Source organism: Saccharomyces kudriavzevii (genome assembly GCF_947243775.1).
Source record: "Saccharomyces kudriavzevii IFO 1802 strain IFO1802 genome assembly, chromosome: 3".
Lineage (NCBI taxonomy): Eukaryota > Fungi > Ascomycota > Saccharomycetes > Saccharomycetales > Saccharomycetaceae > Saccharomyces > Saccharomyces kudriavzevii.
This window is the reverse complement of record NC_079274.1, coordinates 336,564-355,935: the sequence shown is the minus strand read 5'-3', so window position 1 is coordinate 355,935 and position 19,372 is coordinate 336,564. Positions and strand designations below refer to the sequence as shown.

Here is a 19,372-nt window from a genome sequence, read left to right as displayed (position 1 = left end):
CACACCCACACACACCACACCCACACCCACACACACACCCACACACACCCACACCCAACACCCCACACACACACCACACCCACACACCCACCCACCCCCCCCCCCCCCCCCCCCCCCCCCCCCCCCCCCCCCCCCCCCCCCCCCCCCCCCACACCCCCACACACACCACACACCACACACACTCTCTTCCAACCTCATTTCACTTTACCCGGCTTTCTAACCAAAATTAAAAAATGAAAATGATGATGATGAAAATTCTGTTCTTTAGCCCTATCATACTTTTACATAACCCTAAGTAGCCCTAGTAAACGTTTACATAGCCCTCATTTACTTCTCCTCCAAGCCCTATTCATCTTTACCCGGCCTTTCAGCCAAAACGCGAAACGAAAAAAAAAAAAGCCACTTGGCCAGCTCACCAGACGAAACTACTTCTATTTGGCCTTGTAGCCCTCCTCTCTCTGATGAAAACTGTTATTATCCATTGTTTCGGCTTACCTTCTCTGTCCCGTCATCATGTTCCCTGATAACCTAGCCTCCTGGCCACAGTCTTCCCACGACACAGTCTTCCCACGACACAGTCTTCCCACGACACAGTCTTCCCACGACTTTGGACCGTAGCCATTGATTTGGCCAACACGAAGACTCTAGGCAACATGTTTGGAAGGATTGAGACTCAATATGGAGACGTTGCCTTGCTACTACTCAGAGGTACTTTGCTCTTCTCCAAGAGGTCATGGCTTTAATTTTTTTTTTTTCTTAATTCTGAGATTTGCTATGACTTTCTTATTCGCTTTTAGATCTTTGCTGAATAATATCATGTCATCAACGAATAGACATATTGTGACTTGACTATTTTTGAACACACACGACCATCCACGTACTTCGTCCATGCCACATTGCTTTATTAAGTATGATTTAATAGTTTCATACCAGTTTGCACCACTTTGTTTTAAACCATAAAGTGATTTCTTTAAACTTAGTAATTTATTATTCAATCCTAGATGTGGTGGAGGTCTTATGTATAATTCCTCTTTGATGTCGGCATACAAGTAAGCGGAGGATACGTCTAGTTGTGTGACATAGTAGTCATTATCTAATGCAAGTGACAAAGATGTCATCAGTGCATAATGATGTACAGTATTGGATTGCATGCCCGGATCATATGTATCGGGATGCTGTATGTCACCTCTTGCAACAAATCTAGCCTTATGTGTTCCGTCACGCTTCTTGTTGAATACAAGCACTGAGCTTATCATATTCTTGGAACCCATCGAGTTTCTATCATAATACTTGTCTGTTTCCCAAGCATTCATTTTTAATAGTTGGTTAACTTCTTTATGATATGCTTCAGTATATTTCTCCTTTTCTTCATTACTCTTATTATATGTGATTGCTTCATCATATCTTAAGGTCGTTCGGAATGGTTTGATTGACTTTACCGCCTTTACAGCTGCAATTAAATGAATACGTTTTTTTGACCTTGGTGGTTCTAGACTATGCATGCTCTTTTCTTACCTTTGGTATTTGTAAAGACATTAGAATCATCCATACCACCCAAACTGGAATTAGTTTGACGAGAGTGGATAGGTGGAGGTTCTTTCAAAGATTGACGAAGCTTAATAGATAAGGAGCGGTTAAGCGATTGATATCAGCATCAAAGGTAAGTGCATCATAATTGCATTGGTCCAATCTGGATTGTTCATCATGCCAAATAACGTAATCAGTAGTGTCTATTGTTTTCTTCAAAGATGGAACATAGATAATATAACCATATGAGTTTCGTAATGGATGTAAGGCGCAACCAGGAATACCACGAGGGCAAATTTTTGAACCGGGACTGTGATTGTTGACTACAACAGTTTGACCGAATGGTAATAGAGTACTGATATCAAGTCCTGCTAAACCAGCATGTTGTCGTGGGTAATTCTTGTTTTTTGGCGAAATTAAAGAATTTCTGATAATGGTGGAGAATTCGACTGCTGAAAACCATAGACGATTTAATAAACCGCTGCACCGTAGATGTGTGCGACGGTCGTCTAATAAGGTACGGTTTGATCGTTCAGCAATACCATGTGCTCTGGAATCTGCTGTTGTTGTATAGCATGGAGTTATACCGCGTTCCATAAAGAAATTACGGAGGGTCTTGTTAGTGTACTCGGGTCCTCTGTCCATTTGTACGACTAAAACGTTGGCATTGAATTGATTGCCAATGAAGGCTATTATTTTTGTAAATACGTCTAAAATAGATTGCTCACGACGATCGAGTAATGGATAAACCCATTTGAATCTAGTCTTCTCATCAGTAAATGAGATAAAATAGGAAGGTGCACTCTTTGGCAGATGGTGAACAGGGCCAAATATATCGGTATGTAAGTACTGAAAGGGTTGATAAGATTCTTGGTACTTTAGTCGTGATCCTTTGACATGTCTATGTTTAGTGCTTTTGCCAACTAAACAGTCTGGACATTGATAAGTAGTAGAATCAGACCAGTCTACATCCGATTCTCTCAAGTATGTGATCGAACTATTCTTGAGAGAATGTCTAATTGTTCTAGCGTTTGCATGCCCAAGCATTCGATGAATCAAAGCGTACGGATATTTATGTGTAGATTTGCTGGTGTTAACGTTATTAGCAGTTTGCCTCTGTAAGGTTGACGGAATTAAAAAGTCCTTGGAGAGCCAGTAAAAGTCTCCATGTTTAACAATAGGGGCAAGGATAGTACCGTCGGATAGTTCTAAAGTATTTTTAGTGAGGTAAGCAGTGATATTTTGGTTAGCCAGTTATGTTTCGAGTGTTTAGTGCGGTTATTGACGTCTGAACATTATTCTGAAAATTAAAGTGGAGATTACTAGTAGCGCTGATTGGCATCTCTTGCTTTTGCGCATCATGTAGACTTATCGAATCATTCGGTGATGCGGAGTGCAAGAATTGTGGTGACCGTTATTTGAAATGTTTCGGCGGGGATACTGCCGTTGTATTCAAGTTGAGCAAGTGTCATCTTGATTGTCGGTTTGTCAGAATTTCTGCATAATTGATTTTTAGAATCTTCTTTCACTGGTCTGATAATTCTTGTCATCTTCGTAACACCGTATATGATAATCTTCTAGTTACGTGATTGAATGTATTAATAAGCTGTAGCGGTAATTGATGGATAGTTGACTATTGTTCTAACATTTCCCATACTCATGCCCTTAGTCATGCGATTCTCTTCCTTCATGCCCATACGGTCATACTTTCAGCACATCGAACCATGACGTATCCTTTTCTACCTTCTGCCGCTTCCTCAGCCTAAACTACTCCAGATACCCTTCAACCAAGACTACAAACCTTACATCCTCTTGTGATCTACCATCTTGCTTACTCACTGCTACAAATCATTAATATTCTTGCGAAACTCTTACTCACTCACTACCTCTATTTTTTGTTTACTTTTTCTTGGTTGTCTTGTTAACCTTCCCCTTCGCAGTTGTCTCTCGCTACTACTGTGCAACCAACATTAAATCAAAACAGTGAAATTTAGAAAAAAACATATATTCTCCCAAAATTTTCTTATAATATACTACACAATACATAATCAGTGACAGCTATAACAACGTCCATCACTCTCCAACTTCTCTGCTGGAATCTCTACATAATAATATATCAATCTTACCGTCTGGAACATCATCGCTACCTAGCTCTTTGTGAACCGCTACCATCAGCATGTACAGTGGTACTCTCGTGTTATCTGCAGCGAGAACTTCAACGTTTGCCAAATCAAGCCAATGTGGTAATAACCACACCTCCGAAATCTGCTCCAAAAGATACTCCAGTCTCTGCCGGAATATTTTATTGTAGAACAGGCCTATTAGCATCGAGAGGAAAGGCGTCCAATGCGGCAGTTTAGATGGGGTACCTCCCAGCGCAGTCTGATCTCGCAAGTGCATTCCTAAACTTAATTCATACCTGCTCCTCAGCCGTTGATGATGCCTGCCAAACTGCAGCTTGACGTACTGCGGACCCTGCAGTCCAGCGCTTGTCATGGAACGCAAACGCTGAAAAACTCCAAGTTTCTCGAGCGCCTCCACAACGACCGTAGCGTCTTTTGCCTCCCATTCTTCCTGGCACTTTTTCTCGTCCCAGTTCAAAAAGTACTGCAGCACCCCCGTCTTCGATTCGCGCAAGTTGCTCCATGCTTCAAAATACAACTCTTCGATTTGCCTTCCAGACATGCGGAAAACTCGGCTCCCTTGCTTGCCTCTTGTCGAATCCAATACACTAATTGTTTCCCTTCTTCTAGTAATAGCCAGGTACCAAGCATAATTTCTTTGTATCTGAGAGTAGATCTCTCTCTTCTTTACGCTAAAAAATTTCAAATATCCTACAGGGTCCCCATGATATGGCTCGATATTTTCCAAGTATTCCTTGTATTCCTCGTCATTTCGCAGCATTCTCTCCACAGCTAGTGCTTCCCAAGCTATACTCCGATACGATACTTTCTGGCGAGGCCAGCAGACGCAGAGCTCGAACATCTTTTGACAGCCCTTGCATAATCCGTATTGTGTGAACACTCCCTCTGGGCAGAAGTATATATCGATACCATAGAGGAAAAGATGTTTAATTTCGTCAGACCGAAATCCAAGAAACTCTAATACATTCGTATTCTCAGAAGTATTGGGAAACTGTGCTTTCAGTTTCTTTCTCTCTAGAAAAACCATTTGACTCCCTTTCCGCTTATATGGCTCTTTAATAATGTCAGTGACTGGATGGATTCTATTACTCTCAGCATTGCCGCCTGTATTGGCGTCCTCGTTGGCACTAGCATTGGCACTAGCGTTGGCACTAGCATTGGCACTAGCGTTGGCACTAGCGTTGGCACTAGCATTGGCGCTAGCATTGGCACTAGCGTTGGCACTAGCATTGGCACTAGCGTTGGCACTAGCATTGGCACTAGCGTTGGCACTAGCGTTGGCACTAGCATTGGCACTAGCATTGGCACTAGCGTTGGCACTAGCGTTGGCACTAGCATTGGCACTATCAGCAGTATCAGCAGTGGTACCATCATGAATGCCCGCGTTGCTGTCCTCATCGCTGCTGCAATACTCTCTGTACCTGTCACTGCTATTTCTCTCCTGGGAACTAGACGGTAACGCGGAGACTGTGGCCTCATTTTCAGCCAATCTGTCCATTCTTTCTATCAGTTCCACTGTGTCTGCCGACAGGTCTGTCCTGGAGCCACAGCATCCAACATGCTGGCCCTTTTTCCCTTTCTTTGATTCAAGTCCATAGAACTCGCGCACCTGTTCGGTTATACAGCCTTCCTTAATTGGTGATAATTCACCCCTCCGATTCCTTGCCGCCCAACTGTTTTTTCTAGATAATATATAACAGAGGCCTCCATCTCTTAGTCTTCCCATGCCTTGAATGAGCTCAATAATATTAAGTCTATTATCAAGCGTGATCACCATCATCAATTCCTTAATGTCAATTCCTTCAGTGACTAATTTCGTTCCGATGAGAACTCGCATGCTACCGTCAGTGACAAACTCCTCCGTGCGAGACACCTTTTCTGCAGCACCCAGCTTCCCGTGTATCCACACCACCCGGAAATACTCCCTCCAAGAGCAGGCCAATTCTTCCACTTGGTTGGTTGTGCTTGCAACTACAATGGCCTTCGACTCTGGTTCAACTTCGAACAGGGCTAAAAGAAGCTTCAGTGCTTCTTTGGGAGGTGATTCGACTTTCTTCCGGATTTTATGCACATGCCCTAAAGGCACCTCAGATTTCTCCTTAATCAGATTGAACATCTGTGTTGGATAGCTGGATAAACCTCTGCTGAGATCTTCCGACCGTTTGAGCTCGTTGATGTCCATCGATTTTTTGTTCAGTCCCGTAAGCCCAATACGCTGCAACGCAGTATCGGCTACAGCCTCAGGTGCTGTGCCGCTCAAAAAGATTGCTTTCTCGAAAGCGTCAAAATCGAGGTTAGCTATGCCCTCAAATTGCGACTGCCGGTAGACCTCCGTTTCGAAGTTGTGAAACTCATCTACAATGAGGTAACCCAACTTTACATTGTTGGTCCTAAAGGTGCACTCAACAATATTATCCCACGCAGCTATCCTGTCTGTGAACTTAGCGCTAGCAAGGTCATCGTAGATCCCCACGTATAAATCAGTAACGCCATAGTAACCTTCTTCAATAAAGTTTCTGACAGGGGCCACATTCAAGCAACCGCCTCGGCTCAACCTGATCATGCAATTAGCAAGCAACACTGTGTATGGTACAAACAGAAACGACACATATTTCACGTCGCCCTTAGACGCCAGTGCTATTAAGGGGAGATGAAATAACTCCGTCTTACCATAGCCCGGGGAGGCCTGTACTGCCACAGAGGGTGTGTCCGCCATGTATATTTCATAACATAAGCGCGACTGATGCAAGTCCCTGAATTCAAAGGAGCTGCCAAAGAGTTTCTGGCCTGCGACGAGGATATCGTTTGTGCTCTTGGGCTCTCGGGGCCTTTTTCGCGTTACTCTCAAAATTTTTCGATGATCTGAACTCGCCTCACCTGCTACGTCTCCCGCATTCGCAGTACTGGAGGAACAATGGTAGTCGCTTTCAAGGCCTAACCATTGAATCCAGCGCTCAGAAGCTCGTTCCTGCAATAAAGTGGCGGTCGTTCCACTGACACTGGTTAACGAAAAGGAATCCACACCGTAGATCTTTCGCCCTGTTTGAACGGAATGATTGGCCATGAGTTCATTCGTCGCCGACTCGTACAAATCCGTTTCAAATCTGCTACCTACGCAGTGGCGCCCTAGGGCAATCAACCCCTGACGCATCTCCCGAAAATTCAGCTTCTGAGGTGCATTCTTCGGAAGTTCCATCATGTACTGCCGAAAAGTTGCATATTCAACGAGACAGCCCTTCGCGGTATTCAGAAACAAGTAGGAATACAAAACTATCCTCGAAGTATCTCGATTTGTTACTTGATCTGGATCCTCAAATCCCACGACATCCATCCAAGGATCATGTTTAAAGGCGTCATAACTGTTACCAAGCGCACATATTTGCATTTGCCTTAGCACAGTGACAAAATAAAACAAGTAATCTGAAGTGAGTCCGTCAAGTGTCTTTAGTCGAGGCTCCGATGAACCGTTCTTGTTATAATCAGTGTACAGTTGGATGCGTCTTGTTGTATCGTCGACGTATACGTTGCGCTGAGGACCGGCAAAAGCGAGTAGCTGAAGCTCTGGATAACGGTAAGGGTATCCCACGGCAAAATGGATCATCCACATAAGTGGCACCGTGAGCTCGTCAATTGCAACAGCCACTTTATTTTTCAGAGCCGCGGTCATTTTGTTAGCATCTCTTCTCAACTTTGGCAGCACAATTTCACGATATTTAACAGGTATCATTTGAAGAAAAGAATCGTTTTCCAGATACTCGTCAATTCCCCGCTTTGGCTCTCTGAACAAAACGTCTCGATTACGCAAAATGAGACTGGCAATATCAACCACTGTAGGCATATAAAAGCACTTGTTCAATTCGTCCCAAAGGCTGTCAAACTGAGCCTTGCATGCAAAGTAAAAGCCGCGGACATACTCGCGATTAAACAGTTTTCCACATACTGATATACCATCAGAAGAAGGTACCAAAGTTATTCTATAAGAGTCCTTCTGCGCGGTTTCCTGTGCTACTTCGTGGTACAGAATTTTGATCCATTTCCACATCGCAACGCCGTTGTTGTCATCAAATATATCTAAATCCTTTGCGGTGCAAGCACAAGAGGACACCAATAAAGCTTTCACGGCATCTAATGTTTTTCTGAGTCTTCGTGGAGTGTTCGGACTGCGCAACTTACATACTTTTAAGCCATGCTCGTCCACAGAGGGAATAATGGATTGTTCATTCGCAATAGATCGATCCTCTTCCTCTTCGTCACCAGCGCCACCACGGGGACCCGCCCCAAAATTAAGCGCACACGCTCGCAAGATAATATGCAAAATATCACCCAATCCGTCTTTCTTGTTCATCATATCGTTACATATCTGTGAAAAGTACTTTATCTCAGTGGGTTTACGTGGGCATAGATCACGCTTCAGCCGCCCTGTGTCGACTTTCTTACCGCCAGGTAAACTTGCTTGATATGCGGAAAAAATCGAAAGCTCATCTACGTGTAGTAACAAAAACATGTAGGGTGCCAAATTGTATCCATATTTCCTTATGGTGCTTTTCTGAAGACTCCTTACAATAGGCGCGCCAGAAACAAAGTTGGTGAAAGTACGCATCGTAGAGCTGTCGTTCGGCCTGGAACTCGCAGTTTCGTAACAACGTTCCAGGACACGAAAACTCAACTCACTATAGTATCCTCTGTTGAGGTAAAAAAGAGAAAGGGTATCGTAATCTTTCCTATTAAATTTCAAAGTATGTACTTGAAACAACGTGTAGACCATCAAGTTGATTTTCTTGGGAATGAGATACTTTGAAGGGATTGGTCCGCTCTGGAAATCTGGTTCGTCTTCAACAAACGTCAGAAACTTTTGTACATTTTTCTTGACCATGACGGCAATGACAATTTTTTCAAAAGATCTTTTCCTATCCATTGCATCAGTTCTGTATTTTACCACCTTGATTAGACTAGACTTTTCGTCTTCGTAGAATGATCGCACTTCCGTGCGGATCGATTCAAATAAAGTTATTGAGTGACAATGTACCAAGTCGTTTTTGTTATTGAGAGCCGACTCAAACTCCTCAAAGTTTACTTTTTCAAACTTACGCTTATCGGAAATTTTCATTTTATTTTTGTAAGTTTCGAAATTAACAATAGTATGTTGATTGTTATGCTTTTTGACAAGAAATCCATCAATATAAGCAAAAGATTGTCCAGTTTCCACCTTATCATCATCTGAAAATGTATCTATTGAGAAGATGCAGAATTATGCAGCGAGCACCAAAGAAAATTCAGTTAGTAATGACTCCTTCAAGCACAACATAGAAAACAGAGGATGTCTGTTTCTCCCTGGGTATTGTCATTCATCGCTTGATTTCTGGCCTGCAAAAATAAACTGGTCAGTACGTACTTTCTTCTTCAATTTCCATGGTGCGCAGTATCTCAACCATCTGCTTAGTCGAGGAGAACCAGGATTCTGTTCATTGCTCAAGCCGCTTCATGGATATTCTCTTTGATACTTTAAACATGGACCTGTTGGTCGCTCCAAGAAATTACGCGCTCAGCCTGCAGCTTCTTCCGCTCTCGAAAAGACCAATATAATAAAAACTTATGAATTACATTTCCTTATTAGGTATATGGCCTTACGCTGCGAAGTAAGGTAGACCTTTTTGGCGCACTTATATATATAACGCGTCAGACAACCTTCTCCGAAAATTTCCCTTAACTTGCCCGACGCTCCACCTCGAAAAAAAAGAAAATATATTACCCTGCTTAATAAGAAAATACGTATCAAGTTACTTCCTTGGTGCAATATCCCACTATAAAAAAATTCCTTGACGCAAGATCTTCGGCCAAATTTTCCGTCCCAAAGTGCCTAAAGAGGAAATAATGACAGCTTTCGTACAAAGTTACTTCCACGGTGCAATATGTCCCTACGGCCTTGTCTAATACCATCCAGCGTGCAATAAGGTAACATATATATACCCACACCCACACACACACACCCACACACACACCCACACCACACCCACACCCACACCCACACCCACACACCACACCCACACACACCCACACACACACACACCCACACACCCACACACACCCACACTCACACTCACACCATCACTACCACTACTAACACCCATCACTATTACACCATTAGCATCACCATCACTACCACTACCACCATCACCATTACTAACAATATCATCATCATCATCACCATCATCACTACCACCATCACCATCATCACTACCACCATCACTACCATTACCACTCACTCTGCTATTACCCTATCCACCACTGGAACGGACTGTTGAAACTTTCTCTGATGGTACCCTGACCATGTACCCCACGCTTTCTCACCCCACCACATGCTTACCATCACTATTCCACCACATCACTAAATACGGCCCTTACCTCAGCGGTTTATACCCAGCGCCTTTTCCACACTAAACTCACAATATTGCATATCTATATATCCATATCTCATCTCTGCTAGTTGAATAACATATCCCCAACTTATCACCTTCTCATCTCTTCTGTATCATCCAAACACTACCCTCTATTTACCTACCATACATACAATGAACCTAAACAAAGAAAATGAATAAATAAATGTAAACAAACAGACACACTACCCACCTTTCCTACCTGACCCGGCTCTTCCCCATTGAATCATAGTATTATATCCAGCACATAGCCATACGGACGTTACAGAATACTGCCATACCACACCTCATCCTTATAGAACAGCACTCAATACTTCCATACTTCACAGTCTTTACCATATATCAACATTCTATAATATGCACTACCATCATCGTCGTCATCATTATCACCACTACCATCACTACCATCACCATCACTACCATTAACTATCACCATCATCACTACCATCACTACCATTAACTACCATCATCATCATCATCATGATTATCACTATCATCACTACCACCATTACTACCACTATCATCACCACCATCACTACCACTTTCTCTGCTATTACCCTATCCACCACTCAAGCGGACTGTAAGAACTCCCTCTAATGTTACCCTGAATATATAACACCCCACGTTTTCTCACCCCACCACATGCTTTACCAGCACCATTCCATCACATCACTAAATACGGCACTGACCTCAGCGGTTTATACCCTGGGTCATTTCAGCACTAAACTCATTATATTTCACATTTATGTATCCATCTCTCATCTATGTTAGCTGAATAACATATCCCCAAGTTATCACCTTCTCACCTCTTCTGTAGCCCGAAATACCATCATGTGACCAATATAAGCCCTTATTATATAGTACTAAACCACCTCTCATCTATAACATCACTAAATACGGCCCTTACCTCAGTGGTTTATACCCAGGGCCTTTTCCACATTAAACTCACAATATTGCATATCTATATATCCATATCTCATATCTGCATCCTGAATAACATATCCCCAACTCACCACCTCCTCATCTTCTCTGTATCCCCTAATTACTATCACCTTACTTTGATACTACCGCGTGGCACACCCAGCGGTTCATACCTAATGTCATTACACCAAACTCATACTATCTCACATCTAACACTTCATACCCCTTATCTGCATTCTAATCAACATATTCATCCACTCGTCATTACCACACCTCCTTTATATCCTTTAAACACTACACTCCATTTACCTCCCATATATACAATAATCGTAAACAATAAACATACACCAATCACTTTACTCTAGACCATCACCATATCACACTTTATATCCTGCTAACTAACTCTGCCCTCCCCCATTGATTCATAATATCATATCCAACGCACACTCACACGGACGCTACAAAATACTGCCATACCACACCCCATCACTATATATGGCACTCACCTAAACAGTTTATATCCTGTGCCATTTATTATCTCTACCCATTTCTGTCACATCTACTATCCATAATCAATCACTTATCCTTGTGGACCATACAACTGCACTCAGGACTTCAATACTGTAACACCTTGACCATATATCAACTTCTACATAATGCCATTGCTAACATGAACAACATACAATCATCAACATCGCATCACCGCCATCGCATCACCACCATGCCCTCTACTATCTAAAAATCATACTACTCTCATCACCTCAATACATATTCACTGACATTGACTCTACTCACTGCTACTTCACCTACCAAACTACAGCTATAAGTACACTAACATATAAATACCCATATAAACGCAACAATATATAAATACTGCACTCATCAGTACATTATCGCAAATATAGAATACAAAATATCATCATCTCAATTTTCTGCCATTACAGTATTCTCAATATATTCTGAACATAAATACCAGCACATACGCACACGGATGCTACATAAAATAATCCAATTAATTGACTACCTACTTAAATTCCATTATTCATCATCATACTTTTCCTCTACCATTACCTCCTTTCTTCTTATATATCCTCCGCATACTAAGCACCCGTCACATGAACATAAATAAATACCACCTCGGTCCAACTTCTAGGTCCCAGATCTCCATTCCATGCACTACACTATAATACAATTACATACGCACACGGACGCTATAGAATATAACGTACTCATATAGCGCTACCATATAATATCATTACTCTTATTTTCCTATAATTAATCTCTCCATTTTATATTTTTTAACTATTTTTCACTTTTCATAAAATATTCACCAGTCATTTTTAATCCTCATTAATCTTTACTAATCATTATTTCATTTATACTATCCATCTATACCCCCTTTGTACCTCGTAACATATACTATCCCTTTGGTTACTCAGTAAATTGCATTCACGAAATGAACTTTACACAATCTCATTCCGTAATCCATTCCGCCGCCGTTTCAAAAATAACATAATTGATCGAGAGGTTTATAATATTAATATACACATATTCAACTATATACACCGTCAAATCATATTTTTTTAATTTTCATTCCTTCCTAATGTCCGTAGGATTTCATTCGTAAAAGCATGTTACCTATTTAGCAATGGTGTAAATACCATCCTTAGACAAAGCACTAGAGATGGCTGGTCTCAATCTGGTGGAGTACCATGGGACACCAGTGATCATTCTGGTCACTTGGTCTGGAGCAATACCGGTCAACATCGTGGTGAAGTCACCATAGTTGAAGACAGCTTGAGCAACTTCAACTGGGTAGGTTTCAGTTGGGTGGGCGGCTTGGAACAAGTAGTATTGGGCCAAGTGAGCTCTGATATCAGAAACGTAGACACCCAATTCAACCAAGTTGACTCTTTCGTCGGATTGAGCTAGGGTGGTGGTGGCAGAGGCACCTGCAGCTAGAGCGGCGACACCAGCAGCGATTGAAGTTAATTTGACCATTGTATTTGTTTGTTTTCGATTGTTTCTTTAGTGCTGATATAGGCTTAACTAGAAAGAGAAGAATGAAGGCATATTCTCAAAGATAGATGATCAGAGCTGCTCTATTTATACGATTTCTTTGGCCAGTTCGCCAGTACCCAAACGAATTAGTGAACCTCACCATTCATCCCGCACTCTTTCCCATCTTACCTCTCAAACCCATATTCATTGTCACTATGGAGGTGCGCCTGTCCTTGAACGACCTCTTCCACAGCTTTCGTATATGAAGGCACGTTTTGCATTTTCCATATTCTCTCGTATGCACCAAAGAAGGATGCCAATTATAGGGGAGCCGGGGTACCTTAAAAAACCCTTTTCCGTGCCTGCGATATTTCCTTTTTTGGCCAAATAGAAGATCCGAGTTTAGTTTGGACCCTCGTTCAGAGGCCCATCGTCTAAGCCCAGGTTCATATGAGCTAAACGGTTGCCACGGAAGGTAGCAAGCAGCTTTCACTTCCTCCAAATGGCATGTGTTGTGAATCGTACCTATAGGGTTTGCCATTTTTTGCAATAGCACCAAAACTGCTGATAAGCCAATGTATGGACTCAAATCCCCAGTTTACACGCTGGATTTTTCTGTTTTACGGGATCTTTTGTCCGTATTCCGTGTGATCCAATAGTTTATGAATGCTACCTGTCGTACTTTCTGACTTCCGACTTGACTTCCACATAGCTTCGGTGCTCGACATAATGCTGCTTGCCGTACTTTCTTCGGTGTCCCAGGAATGTGGGAGCAACTTCTTTTTGCATGGAAGGTCATCAAATATGCCCTCAGAAAGTAACGATTTTGAATAACCCAGACCAAGTTAAAACGGCAACTCTCCTTTGAAAGCTAAACTTTTGCAGTTTAACAGGAACTCCAAGCCTTCCCAGTGTTGATTAGTTCTCCTGTTTGTCCATTTCCGCAAAGTAAACCCTCAGGCCTTTTTTAATGCACAAAGTATTCGATTCTGAATATGACAGCTACATGACAAAAGACTTCATTGGTTACAAGGAAGCATATTCGACTCTAGACAACAAGATTTCTAGTAGCTTTATAGGTTTGTATCACGCGGTAGTTTTTGTAGAGCAATTTACATAACAGAGGAGCCAAATGAAGTTCTTCGTTGTTTGATACTAGATATGTCGAACGCCCCTTTATCGTGCTCCCACTTACTGATCAAGCATAATCTCAACTAAGCCTTCAACTGTTGCATAATGCGCGCCTTCGGTGTTTTTTTTTCTTGGCAGAAAAAGACAGTCTTCGAACTATATAAGGCAACCACTAGGAGGTTGCGACTCCAAGTAACAGGTCTTCTCAACGACCACCTCAACATCAACATGGAAGATACCAAAGTTGAAGATGAGAAGAATGTAGGTTTATTATCCTCTGGATATCTCGAATCCCAAAAGATTGTTTTACCTAAGGACGTTTTCAGAAATGGCTTTACTTGGTTCTGTTATGAGACTTTCAAGTCCCTAGCCTTCCGTATCTGGTTGCTATCATGGCTACCAGTTACAACATGGTGGAAAATGTCGACTAATTGGATTTATCCATTTTTGGCTACTAATCTTCTGATTTTATGTGTATTTTTTTTGCCTCTTATTCAAATGTTGTGTCGTAAACGTACCTTATCGAAAAATCTCACCCAGTTTTCTAAAGAAATCATTGCAAACTCTCCAGGTACCGACGTCGAAAACTGGGAACCTATTGCAGCAAATCTCAACTCATATATGTATGAAAACAAATTCTGGAAAACCAAGTACTTTTTTTATGGTGCTTGGAACTGCCAAGAGGCATTCAGATTAGCCATTTTAGAGCCATTTTCTGTGAAGAAAGATGACGATTCAAAGCTCAAGTCATTTAAAGATTCAGTTCCTTACATCGAAGAAGCTTTGGAAGTTTATTTTACAGAAGTGGATAAACAGTGGAAGTTATTTGACACTGAGAAGGCGTGGAACCCTGTTAACTTGGATGACATTCAGCTTCCCAAAGAAACCTATCGGTTTAAGCTTACTTGGGTTCTCAAGAGGATTTTCACTCTTCAATGCTTACCATTATTCCTTCATTCTTTGAACTGTATCTACATTTCATGGCATTACGGCCTTCTATTTCGCATCCCATACCTTGGATGCATCTTTCTCATGAATATGCATACTTTCCAAAATTTGCGAGGTGCCTCGATGAAAATCGAACATAAAATGCAATTTTTGTCATCTATCATAAATGAGAGAGAAATCGGTGCTAATGGGTGGGATCACATCGCAAAGAGAATGAACAGATATTTGTTTGAGCAGAATGTTCGGAAGAATGAAGATTTTTTCTTTGATGGGATTGATTGTAAATGGTTTTTTAACTACAGCCTCTGCAGCCATTTATCTTCCAAGAAAACACTTTCGCACGTACCATTGGATGTTGAGCTATGGCCATACATTCGGGAAGCACAATCATCCTGTACCGATGAGTCTTCGGTGCAGATATGAACATTTCCCCTTAGTTTAGAATTTTCGTAGTTCGTTAAATCTATATATACTAGTTATACTCTGGGTTACATCATAAATATAGTACTGCTCATGCAAGTAGTGTTACTTAGCGTTATTGCAACAACCAGTAACAACAACGACTGTTCTGATCTGAATAACCACGGAATGTTTCATCTCTTACCGCTGTAAACATTTTCTAAAAATGAAATCACGGGATCTAGTATAATTATTTGGCGTTAAATTGGTTTCATGTAGTTAAGGGAAGGAGTGTGTACACGTTCTTACTTAGTCCTACTAGTGGCATCATGCTTTCTCTCGGGTACGGAGCCACGTCTTAATTACATGTGGAATAGAGAATTAAGGGTATCGTGAATAATATAAGCACGTATAGTAAGACTGATGAACAGAAATAATCGATTTGGGAATCTATATGAAGCTGTCATGGCCGCAATTGAAGAACGAGAAAATTGATAGAGCATTCTTCGGAAAGAAAACATAAACAGTTATCAATTATAGGCATTCAAACTATTCTGCTCTAAGCCAATTGTGCAGCAGATATGCTTATTCAAATATACCTCTTTTTCCAGTATTCACCTGCACTTACTGTGTTCGTCCAGTTTTTAGGTGTACCGCTAAAAGTATACCAATTTTGTAGGCCATTTTCTAATGTCAAGACCAGTTCGAGAAGGCAATAAATTTCTGCGTGATGGGAACCATTGACGCCTTTGTGCTATGTTCGTTCTTCCAAGATGAGTGAGATGGAAGAGAGATGTCAACAGTCAGGGCGAATTAACGGATATTGCATTCTAAATATTTCCTCCCGGCTCAATCTATTGACAGTAATATGTTTGGTAGAGTAATGCAAAGATACCGCTCAAATTTATAGTGTTTATCCCTAATTGAGAGTCTTCGCGGTTACACTGGTATAGACTGACTGTGTTTTTTTGATATATGACCATATCTCAACATTCAAAGATCTAGGCGACAGAGGTTTTGAGGTTATTGAGCCGCTGAAAATCAGTTCCAATAAAAACAACTTCATCTTTCTCAACTTTTTCATCGAGCAAATACTGATACATTCTCTTTGCGACCTGACTCCACCAATTAGCACCAATCTCTTGCTCTTCATAATAGTAATTAAACGCCGCATTTTCTCATGAATGCAGTTCTTATATTATCTTTGGAAACTGCCTCCAAAACATGAAGGGATAGCTCAGTGAAATGTTGGTGTTGTGCAAAAATGTAGGAATATTCTCGGAAAGTAACGATTTTGAAGAACCCAGGCAAAGTTAAAACTGTAAGTTTCCCTTGGACGCTGAACTTTTGCAATTGACAGGAATTCCAAGCCTTCCTAGTACTGATTTATTCTAATTGCTCACTTCTGCAAAATGAACTTTTAGTGCTTTTTCAATGCAAGAAAGTAAACCCTTAAATGACCTGATTTTTGCATCGCTGCCCTTCTTCAAATAAAACGGGTTCTAGGGGCATTATACCGAATGTTTCTTGGCAGTTCGAATGATCAAAGGAAAAGTACCTTGATACATCAATTTGTTGAAACTCATTGCGACGAGTTTTCAGTATTTCGCTTCGGGGAATCGGCAATGATTTCTGAAAAGTGTTAAAACAATACAGTAAGAAGTAACGGTTGAAAGGATGATCTATCATGAGAGAATATGGCAGCAAAAAAAAGAACAACAAGAAGATATCAGAAAAAGATACGAAAAGTACGAGGCAGAATTTGCAACACTTTCCTGATCTTCAAATAATAAAAAAATTGTAGAAGTACATTGGACAGCTTCCGAAAACTTATCTTATCAGTTAGGCTGGGTTAACTTATTATCGAAATGAGAAGCCAAGGAAGTTGCCCGAGTAAAAATGAAGACTCCCGTACCTAGCTACAAATAGAATAATTTAGGAGGACTATATCGATCGTTTCATACCGAAAACTGGTCTTCTCAATTGAGGACCAAAGAGCAATGCGGAGAGAGACTGTGAATAATTTATACAATTGGATAGATACGCTATCTGATGATGAGCTTTTCCAAGCCGGAAAGAGAAAATGGGCTACAACCAAAGCTATGTGACCTGTCAATAAATGGATCGGTATTAGCATTGTCATGTGACAGTCACGTGAGTTGGACGCATACCTCATCGATATGAGCCTTTGTAGTTACCCGTCCCTCGGCGTAATTTTGGCATTTGCCTGCGCCATGCAGGTCCCAGTTGCCAATTATACATGATCTAGCTGCTGCTATAAAGGTACAGGTCGTCTGCAAATAGTTGGTGCCAAGTCCCATTCGGTTTTCAATGTGAAGAAGTACTGTGAAAATACTACATCTTATTTTTGATATGAGTTCGGAATTACTAATGGATGATTCTAAAGCGGGAGCGAAAACCACTGAAGAGCTCTCCAAAGTTGAGACCATTGTCCTACCGAGGGACAAAACCAATAAATTCGTCCATTTCTTCAAACAGAACATTCGAGTTTTCTATTTGATTTTGCTTCACATCATCGTGATAACCATTTTTGGCTATGTAGGATTCCATACTGAAAGCTATTTGGTTTCTTTCTTGGGCATTTTTCTCATGATTCTAGGATTCCTGCTTTTATTTTACTATGTGCCTTTATTTTATTACATTAGTTTGCCAGAACACAGACTATCCTGTCTTTCTCATAGCTGCAAGATGAAGTTACTGGCAGAAGTTATTACTCATAAGCCTAATGTGAACATGCTCACATGGGGCCCCATTGCATATAACATGAATCAATATGTATTTGACCAAGGTATATGTCCAAATAAATCATTTTTTTACGATGGTAAGTCTTGTTATCAGGTTTTTCGTGAATTAGCGATCCTTCCATGCGGCAGTGGAAACTCTAACAAAAATAGTGCAGACGCTGGACAGGAAACCGGGAGTAATTCAGCTACCACGAATACTGACGGAAACTATAGTAGTAGCAACTTTGAATTACAATCTTATATTGCGAAGGCATTGGCCGTTTACAAGGAATCAGTTGACAAGTACTGGGCAGATGAGTTTCCAGAGGCCACAGTTTGATCTGAAAGATGCTTCAAAGCTTTACTTTAATTCTTATGTAATCACGTCAATCATAAGAAGGAAACGGAGAGAATTGTAAGCCTTCATTAGCCATGATTTTTTGATTCTCGCAATATCACCTGTTCTCGGCAACCAATAAAGAATTTTAAACCTGAGAAGTATAGCAAAGTATTTGGATCATTATATGACGGAAGGTCTTATCAGTTGTAAAAAACCAACCGCCAAGTATTGACGTATTCAATTTTACAACAAGATTTCTAGTAATTTTATAGCTTTGTATCAGCTGATGGCTTTCTGGAGCTGAAAAGCCAAATGAAACTCTTCGTTTTTTGATACTAGATATGTCGAATGCCCCTTTATCGTGCTGCCACTTACCGACCAAGCATAATATTAGCTAGGCCATCAACTGTTGCACAATGCACACTTTTGATGTTTTTTTTCTTGGCAGAAAAAGACTGTCTTCGAACTATATAAGACAACCACTAGGAGGTTGCGACTCCAAGTAACAGATCTCCTAAACAACCGCCTCAACATCAACATGGAAGATACCAAAACTTGAAGAATCATATTCTTATTTCTTCCTTCGTTTTATAGGTCGTATTCATTGATCCTATTGCATTATAAATTCTTGCGCTTCAGCTTCCACTAAATTCGATGACGGTCCTGAATCTTATTTCACTGGTCTGATAATTTGCGTCATCTTCTTAGCACCGTATATGATAATCTTCTAGTTACATGATGGAACGTGTTACTCAGTTGTACTAGTAATTGATGGATAGTTGA

General features: G+C 41.1%; 6 protein-coding genes across 6 annotated transcripts; 2 read left to right on the top strand and 4 right to left on the bottom strand.

Moving 5' to 3' along the window:
• Positions 1 to 731: 731 nt before the first annotated feature.
• On the bottom strand, positions 732 to 1,502 carry SKDI03G1610 (uncharacterized protein; the record flags this gene model as incomplete). Its single annotated transcript, XM_056232135.1, has 1 exon — positions 732 to 1,502. The coding sequence occupies one exon, from the start codon at positions 1,500 to 1,502 to the stop codon at positions 732 to 734; it is 771 nt and encodes a 256-aa protein (XP_056086444.1).
• A 97-nt stretch (positions 1,503 to 1,599) lies between these two features.
• On the bottom strand, positions 1,600 to 2,574 carry SKDI03G1600 (integrase catalytic domain-containing protein; the record flags this gene model as incomplete). Its single annotated transcript, XM_056232134.1, has 1 exon — positions 1,600 to 2,574. The coding sequence occupies one exon, from the start codon at positions 2,572 to 2,574 to the stop codon at positions 1,600 to 1,602; it is 975 nt and encodes a 324-aa protein (XP_056086443.1).
• Positions 2,575 to 3,600: 1,026 nt separating this feature from the next.
• Positions 3,601 to 8,778, bottom strand: SKDI03G1595 (uncharacterized protein; the record flags this gene model as incomplete). The annotated part of the gene is made up of 1 exon (XM_056232133.1): positions 3,601 to 8,778. One exon carries the CDS (start codon positions 8,776 to 8,778, stop codon positions 3,601 to 3,603), a length of 5,178 nt encoding a protein of 1,725 aa, XP_056086442.1.
• A 3,886-nt stretch (positions 8,779 to 12,664) lies between these two features.
• SKDI03G1590 (SRP1/TIP1 family protein) lies at positions 12,665 to 13,027 on the bottom strand (the record flags this gene model as incomplete). The annotated part of the gene is made up of 1 exon (XM_056232132.1): positions 12,665 to 13,027. One exon carries the CDS (start codon positions 13,025 to 13,027, stop codon positions 12,665 to 12,667), a length of 363 nt encoding a protein of 120 aa, XP_056086441.1.
• Positions 13,028 to 14,386: 1,359 nt separating this feature from the next.
• Positions 14,387 to 15,529, top strand: SKDI03G1580 (DUP/COS family protein; the record flags this gene model as incomplete). The annotated part of the gene is made up of 1 exon (XM_056232131.1): positions 14,387 to 15,529. The coding sequence occupies one exon, from the start codon at positions 14,387 to 14,389 to the stop codon at positions 15,527 to 15,529; it is 1,143 nt and encodes a 380-aa protein (XP_056086440.1).
• Positions 15,530 to 18,214: 2,685 nt separating this feature from the next.
• On the top strand, positions 18,215 to 18,589 carry SKDI03G1570 (uncharacterized protein; the record flags this gene model as incomplete). Its single annotated transcript, XM_056232130.1, has 1 exon — positions 18,215 to 18,589. One exon carries the CDS (start codon positions 18,215 to 18,217, stop codon positions 18,587 to 18,589), a length of 375 nt encoding a protein of 124 aa, XP_056086439.1.
• Positions 18,590 to 19,372: the final 783 nt, after the last annotated feature.